At 28.9% G+C, this 8,762-nt stretch overlaps 1 protein-coding gene across 1 annotated transcript; it reads left to right on the top strand.

The window, feature by feature from the left end:
* Nucleotides 1–4,491: 4,491 nt before the first annotated feature.
* LOC108757705 (uncharacterized) lies at nucleotides 4,492–8,151 on the top strand. The gene is made up of 5 exons (XM_018502210.1): nucleotides 4,492–4,605; nucleotides 6,106–6,714; nucleotides 7,111–7,212; nucleotides 7,285–7,437; nucleotides 8,081–8,151. Exons 1-5 carry the CDS (start codon nucleotides 4,492–4,494, stop codon nucleotides 8,141–8,143), a joined length of 1,041 nt encoding a protein of 346 aa, XP_018357712.1. The 3' UTR covers nucleotides 8,144–8,151.
* Nucleotides 8,152–8,762: the final 611 nt, after the last annotated feature.

The following is an 8,762-nucleotide window of genomic DNA, read 5'->3' as shown; positions in this document are numbered from 1 at the left end:
GAGAATCGTAAATCTGACTGCCATTGTAATTTGACAAATAAATTTAAGAAAATTTGTGGAAAATAGCAACGATCAATTCTGCATACATGTATGTTTAATAAGATTTTCAATTTAATAAAATGTAAAAGGAAAATATATCAACATATATATAATATACGAACGAGTGAGATAAGTGTCGAACATAGGTGACTGAACGGGATCTTCTTTTATCCAAACTGCTTACATCTTCATGCTATCAAAGCTCTAAGAATCAATACTTCTCCGTTTGCGTGCGCATAACTAACAACGGTACATCAACGATATAACGATCGATAATATTCTCGATCGAGGTTTTTTCATTTCGTAGAAAAGAGAATCGTAAATCATCTCCCTTTAATCAGTTAAATAAGAAAAAATAACGCTAATCTTGATATAACTTACAGTTCTGACGCAGTTTCGTGGTACGTCTTACCATTCTCTTTGAAGTGCAATCTTTCTTATATGTCTGTAGTTTGTCTATAGTCATAACAAACCTGAATTATTGCCCGTTTCGACTAAACTCTGTCGAATGATATAGACTATAATAATAAGATTATAGACTGTAATAATAAGATTAGCTATTAATTTTTCAAAGCCTTGATAGAAGATACGTATAAGACGAATGACAGTCAATAAAATAATAGTTCAAAGTAACGACAATACAAGATGCAATTCTTTAAGAATAGTTTGGAATTGACTTGGTGAAGTAGAAGATAAAGTCTCTTCTCCTGACTTGGTATCATTAGTTGTAAAATTGTTGTATCAAACATATCGGAGATATTGACAGATATTTCTAAAGAATATTTCTTAGTTCAAAGTCTTTTAACAGAAAAAATTTTCCGTAGAACTCGCAGATGTTGCGAATGGAAATTTTAATACAACATAGACGATTTTTTTAGTTTTTATATAAAGTGTAATAATCTTTGAAAGGAGGATAGGTAAAATTACCGGATTGTGAACTGAACGATGGAATTTTTCTTATGTTTTTTTGTATTTTTTCATGTGTTGAATCGTTTGCAAACATTTATTTTAATCTGATCTGATAAACATGTTAAAAATCACATTAAAAGTAGCACAATTTCGTCAAAATCTGATCTTTGATTGTAATTTTCAATACTTTTCCATTACTTTAGCTTAAAATTAATATTTGCAAATGATTCAGCACATAAAAAAACACGAAAAACACACATAAGAAAAGTTTTAGCATATCAAAAAATTGAAGAAAACTTGCATAAAAAAGGTCAAATCTATCGTTTAGAGATCAAAACCAAGTAAATTTATCTATCCTCCTTTAATATTTTTTTTACAGATGCTTGAAATATATTATTCTAAATTTTCGTGACGATAAAAATTATAATAAAATAATGTGACTTATTGTTAGTATAACTTGAAAAATTTTTATTCCTTTCTCCGTTCCTATAAACATAGTTTTATAATGTTAATATTATTGAACCAGTCAATTACACTTTAAATATTATTCAATTTTAAATATTTTATTATTATTATTATTATTATTGTCATTATTGTTAAAGTTACAGGAAAATTTAATTTGTAAAGAAGGTATAAATAATGTTGGAAAAATCAGAATTGCCAAAAGATAATGTTTTTTTTTTAAAGCCCAAAACATTGTGTTTTTTATATATAAAACATATTTTTATGCTTCATATATGCTTTAAAGTATTATAAAAAAATATGTTTAAAACATGTTAAAATATCGATTGAGCAAGTTTTATCCAGTTTAAAACATATATCGTTAAAAATGTTTACCAACCCTGGGGAAAATAGAAAATCAAAGGTACTTCCTTTCGTTAAAGAAATTTTAATTTCTTTGCGTTGAGAATTTTAAATTAACAATAAAAATTTAAATTTCTTTGATATTTAAACAATTGAATTTTTCCAGTTTGAAGTCCCAACATCTCGTTAAATATATTTAATGTAGGTATCACGATAATTGATAAAAGGTTGCAAGCATGCATACCGCATGTAGGTATATCAGCATATCCCTTGAACTTTGCTCACCAACCGTGGCTGTTGGTACATGTCCACAAAACCCGGCAAATGCATGTACTACATATCAGTTTGTATGTTCTTGACGTGTACTCATGATAAGCTTGTATATAAGCTATATCTTTAATTATTTAAGTTGGAGAATATAATGAGAAGCTTAAGCGAAGCAATTAATAACTGGATTTGACGCCATGCAAGGTATGACCTAGAAAAAAATTTGCATTTCATTATATAAAGGACAAGATTAGAAAAATATTTTATATATCGCATAGTACGCCGTACGCTCACCGTACTAATACCGTGGAGGTATTTGTCTATCTGGGTATATATATATATATATATATACATACGATAAAACGCTTTAATTATAACACATTAATGTAATAGTGCAGGACTGGGAAATATCGTGTTATTTCTAACGTCGTTACCGTTTTCATTACTTTTTTTGGGTAATGATTGTTACACTTTTCTACCCGTAACAGTAACATAAAATTTATCCGCGAACAGTACTCGATACCGCCACTAAATGAACCCGGCGGTGCTGCATTTTTTCGTAAGTAAGATCCATACAGGATAGAATATGAGGCATAATGTTATGAAATTGTTTAATTTGTGTTTTTATGAAATAATTTTTTAATGGCAAATTTCCTTATAAATAAAGAGGGCTTGCCCTGAAATTTAAACAAATTCACGATTTTACAATTATTATTTTAAAGAAAAACTTTAAAAATTGTAAAGAATAAATATCAATAATTTTAAAGTTTTTCTTTAAAATAATAATTATAAAATCGTGAGTTTGTTTAAATTTACTATTACTTTAAACAAAAGTTTAAAGTGTCCAAATTTATATCTTTTATATTTCTTAGGTTGCCTCTTCTTTATCGTATTTTTTTTTAAAGGTTTTCTAAGGGGTAAATTTTCCTAAGGGTAATTCCAACCCCTTTGCATCTGAATGTTATATATTATTTTTACAACGTCAAACTATATTTTAATATTAAACTTTTCAAAATTCGTGTAATATATATACTTGTAACTCCCTTGTAAGCTATACTGATAGCTAACAACATTCCTTCGATCGACAACATGAAGCCTTTTTTATTTCATAAATAAAGAGAATCGTTAATTTTTTGTAAGTTATTTTTTATATATACGAGCAAGATAAATGTTGAGCACAGATAACTTTTTAGAAATGGACTCTTTTTGTTTAAACATCTATTTATATCTTTACGCTATCAGATCTCTAATTGTAAGTATCAATCATACCTATCCGCTGTTGCATAGCTAACAACTATTGCGCTTAGATAATTAAAAATTATCTTAGATAAGATAAAGATAATTTTACTTCAATTTATCTAGATAAAGGATAAAATTATAAGCTCTTTTATCTACATAATTTTAAGATAATATTATTTTTAAACATTAACTATTAAGTACAATTTAGGATATAACTTTAGAACATAAAAAATCTATATTCATATTTATATACATATTTTTATATTTTTATATATAAATCTTTATTTTTTAAAACAAAAGTTTTTTAAACATTTCGTCGTGATAAATAATTTCTACGTGGATACATATTCTAATAATCTAGATAAAGAGAACCTGAAGTTATTTCTTCATTTACATGATCACCTAGATAATTATATCTAGATAATAGCAAACAATAGCTAACAACAATATATCGACAATATTACGATCGATAACATAGTATTTTTTTATCGCGCATGTACAAGAAAAGAGAATCATAAATCTGTTTACTTCCGATAAATTAAACGAGAAAAAATAATGCTATTTTCTGAGTGCAATTCGCAGCGCAACTCACGATCTTGCAATACGTCTTGCCATTTTCTTATAAATGCAATTTTTCTTACGTCTATGGATAGTCGATATCAAAGTTGAATTACAGTTCATTTCAACTAAACTCTCTTAGATTATAGTTCATTTCAACTAAGCTCATTTTAAATTGGCCATAAGATTAGCCATTAATTTTTCAAAGCTCTCGATAGATGTTACGTTATAATACGTTAAAAACATTATTGGACAAGTTAACAATTATATTTTGGATATTATTTAATTGTAATTATTATTATTGTTATCATCATTAAAGTTATAAGAAAATTCAAGATTTGTAAAGAAAGTATATTATTAGGAATATATAAAATCAAAGATATTTCCTTTTATTAAGAAAATTTATATTTTTTTGTACAAATTTTTAAAATTAATTACAAAAATTTAAATTGCTTTGGCACTTAGAAAACTGTATTTTTCCAATTTAGAAGCCTTTCCGACATTTCTTTGAATTATATATTCGATGCAGGTATGAAAATGATTGATAAACGGTTGCAAACGTACCGCACGTACCAACGTTTTACTCGAATTCTGCTCACCATCTGCGGCTGTTGGTACATGCCCACGAAATCAGACAAATCCATGCACTATTATTCAATATGTGTGCTCTTGACGATGATAATGATGACAATGGTAACCTTGCATACAAGCTATATTCATAGGCATAATTTGGGAAATATGATGAAAAACGTAGGCTTTGCAATAACTGGACTTAGCGCTATTCTCAAGGTACAATCTAAAAGAAACATGCATATATATACATAATACATATTAATACATTAATATATACATATAACTATAATATAATACAATACATATTTAACTTGAATCACCTGAAATACCTTGAAAAGGAAGCATTTTAATGACAAATATGATAGACGAAAGTTGCACTTTCTGAAGGAGGACAAATAATTAAAAAATCAAATTTTGGAAAAACCACTTTTTAAATAGAATTATGATTTTTAAAGTAAATATAATACATGATTTGTTTAATTCTGCAAAAATATTAAGGTGAAGATATTAAAAAAAATGAATAGGTTACAAGATGTATATTTTATAAGTACAAAATTGATAACAATAACTCTCGAGAATGTCATAAATAAAAAACAAATAGAGGACTAATGAGAGTTTTTAATCGCGGTAATTCGTGCGATAAAAAAAATTTTATTTTATATTACGATAAGTCAGACGTTTCGGCTTCACTTCGAGCCATCTTCAGTATATCTGAACCATACAAAATAGAATAACTTCTAATGGCTAAACATGAGAGTGATCACTCATTTCATCCCCATCAATTCGATATACTGAAGATGGCTCGAAGTAAAGCCGAAACGTCTGACTTATCGTAATATGAAATAAAATTTTTTTATCTCACGAATTACCCCCTGGATATGTCCACCAAGAAGGCCTGACTCGAAGCTTCGGAGTCGGCCGCAGCGTTTCGTCTTGGTCCCACACTACTAGACTCATCAGTAAGGCGATGTAGGGGGGGACTTGCCTTAGACGCCTGGAATGAATCCAGAATGATATTCTATTTAAAGGAAAATTCGCGCGGTGAGGCGCTTACGCGAACCGAGTGAGTCCCATGGACCTCTAGTGGCGAATCGCCACACCCCTATTAAAAACTCTCATTAGCCCTTTATTTGTTTTTTATTTATAGTATATTTTATAGTTCATGTTAAAATGTGCCAGAATAATAAAGTATAAAATGTCTCGTAAATCTACTATTGATTTTTTAATAACTCTGACCTTAATATTTTAAATCAAAAATTCACAATGAGTCAATGTGAACCGACACAGGATATTAATGTGTAAAATATATATTAACCTCCAGGCGGCCGGGATGGCACCATATGGTGTCATTAATTTTGATCGTATAAAATATATTTAAATATAAAATATATATGGAATCATACCGTATATTATGTTTATATGATGTATATATGTGGCGTATACATCATATATGTATATATATATACATAATTATGATATATTTTTACAGTGTAAAAAAAATACAAATAAATTAGACATTTCGATCCTCTTTTTGGGTCATCTTCAGTACAAAAAAGAAGATTAATAAACATTTCATTTACAGTAAAACCATATATATTGAAATTCGACTATTACAAATTTAAAATCGTAATATTTAACGTGTTACGTTAATCTGTATTCAATTTCTTTGTTTTGCGCGTAAGAAAAAAATATACATTTCTTCTTATCTTCTTTAAGGTGGTAAGCTTCACGATAAATCGCGGCTCTCTGATAAATTACCATCGAATACTAAATGATCTTTTCGAGGAGGAACTTACGCGGAATGATAAAATCCGGACAATAATATTTTCGTCTCTACATACGATGTACATTCTGACGTATGGATATTTCGCTCTTGCAACTACATTGACCTTATTGTATTTTGCGCCCTCGTATCTTTTTATAATCCGCGGTTTCCTCCACTTTCATTTATCTACGAACTACACTTTACCAATCAGTAGGGGATACGGACATTTCTGGACCGTTCCTGATAATTTTTTGTATCATCTACATCTGGTCTTCGAGACGACTCTAACGGGACTCAGCGGCCTCATGGCGTGCAGCGTTGACAGTTTCTTTGGCTTCTATGTCTATCAGTTTACCTCGACAATGCGCGCCATGAACTTCAGGCTCACAAATCCTCTACCTACCGAGAAGTTCTTGGATTTACTGAGGATGTGTGTGGCGAAACATCAAAGGTTACTGCGATGTCGCGATACGCTAGAGCATGTCTATGGACCCATTGTCTTTTGGCACATTGTCACCAACGCCATACTTCTTTGCGGGTTGATGTACGACGCGATGCCAGTATGTGAATAAATTAACGTAAAAATCGATATTTAAGTTTGTAATTTACTATGTTATGCGCGATCGTAATTAGTCGTAAGATAATAAATGTTATTACGGTCGTACAATTAGTGTCATCATGTCACACTCATGTAACGTCAGAATAAAATTAAATGTCTTTCAATTTTATTTTAGATAATATATTTTGGAAAATATTTGATAAAGAAATGTCATAGTCTTCTTACAAATCCTATAATTAAAGTAAAATAAAATGCTTTTTAATAACTTTAGTACCATTTCTAAAAGTGTAAAAACGAAGACTATGCTGCACTTGCAAGTTTTTCACTCATTAAATAATAATATCGCATTACCCAAATATTCGCTATTGTAATATTAATCATTAAACATTTGCAATAGTTTTCGGACTTTAAACGCATATCCATGTTTCTGACATACGCAGTAGTAAAATTTTTGCAAACGTTTACGTACGCATGGTATGGCACTGTTCTCACAAATGCGGTAAGTTTCAATAATCTTGTGTAAATCAATTATCGTGACTCAAAATTAATTAATTGGAATATGTACGTTTAGAGTGAAGACTTTCGTAATGGAATCTATTTTGGAGAATGGTTTAATTCAAGTCTCGATCATCACGTGAGAACAAATGTTATTCTGATTATGATGCAAAAGCCAATAACCATAAACGCAATTTACTCTCCAGTCAATATCACCATTTTCACCAATGTAAGTATTTAAATTATAATTGACCGAGTTTATCTGAGCAAAAAAGCTGATAACTTTCAAGTCACTTTCAGCTTTATTCACTACCACTGTTTTAAAAATAATACAAAGTTTTTTTGTTAATATAAAGGCCTATGAAACGTTTTTTTTTATTGTATGTTAGGATAATAAATTAATCACATATTATTTACGATCTATTATTGCTCATTATAAATAGGGCTTTATATTCACGAAACTTTGTTTTACAATATTACGAGCGTTACTAATGGATTTAAAAATAATATTTATATCATGTTCCATTTGTACGAAAATGGAAGATTTAAAGCTTGAGATAATAAAAATACAAAAAATTTTAATTTGATATTTTTAAGAACAAAAATTAACATTATTTTAAAATGGAACCTATGTAGAAATATTATAGAATTTATCCAAAACGAATAAAGAAATGAAGAATTAACAGATTTTAATTTTGGTTCTAATAAAGTCAAAATTTGAAGATTATTTTATTCTTCAAGTTGATTTCTTCAAATTTTTGTGGATTTTATTTTTTTTAAGTTTAGAAAAAAGGTTCTATATTAACTAATATGTATTTATCATATACCTTTTGCATATTAAACTAACTCTAATTGTTTTATTTTCTTGATAGTTCGTGAATGCTACAATGTCCTATTTCTTCCTGTTGCAATCTATCGGTGATAAAGACGGATAAAGATGGACGCTACGTATGTTTTGTAAACGATAGCAAATTCGTAAAATGGTTACGTTATTAAGAGAATATAATTAAGAAAATGCAATTAATGTAATTTATTGACACTTACATTGTTATTATATTATTAATGTTTAATCTATGTATTGTTAAACGATAGCAGTATTATGACTTTATTGATTATTCATTTCACCTTCATTTTTCTCAAATGACAATTAGTGCGTGCGAGATAATTTATAGACAATTAGATTAAAAGACTCTTTTTATAATTTATAGAATTTATTAGGTAAACTCACAGAAAGTTGAGAAAATGCTCAATTCTTCATGCGTTTAATAAAATTTTGAAGATGCACTAACCTAGTAAGATGTAAAAGGAAACTCACATAAGGGTATGTCAATATCGTTGACCCCATACCGAGGCACGCGGATTCTTATATCCTACTCCCCGTGGATCGAATGCACACAATTCACCCCATTTTGGTTAAAGTAGCCCTATGCGCCGTCCTCGACAAGCTCGAAAATTTTTTCGTGAGAAATTCACAAGATTCTTGTTACATCTGTTACAACATGTAATAATTTTGATAAATTTTTGATAAATGTGACACATATAAGTTAAAATATC

The sequence above is a fragment of the Trachymyrmex cornetzi genome, unplaced genomic scaffold (assembly GCF_001594075.2).
Source record: "Trachymyrmex cornetzi isolate Tcor2-1 unplaced genomic scaffold, Tcor1.1 scaffold147, whole genome shotgun sequence".
Taxonomy (NCBI): Eukaryota; Metazoa; Arthropoda; class Insecta; order Hymenoptera; family Formicidae; genus Trachymyrmex; species Trachymyrmex cornetzi.
This window is presented reverse-complemented; position numbering and strand designations above follow the sequence as displayed.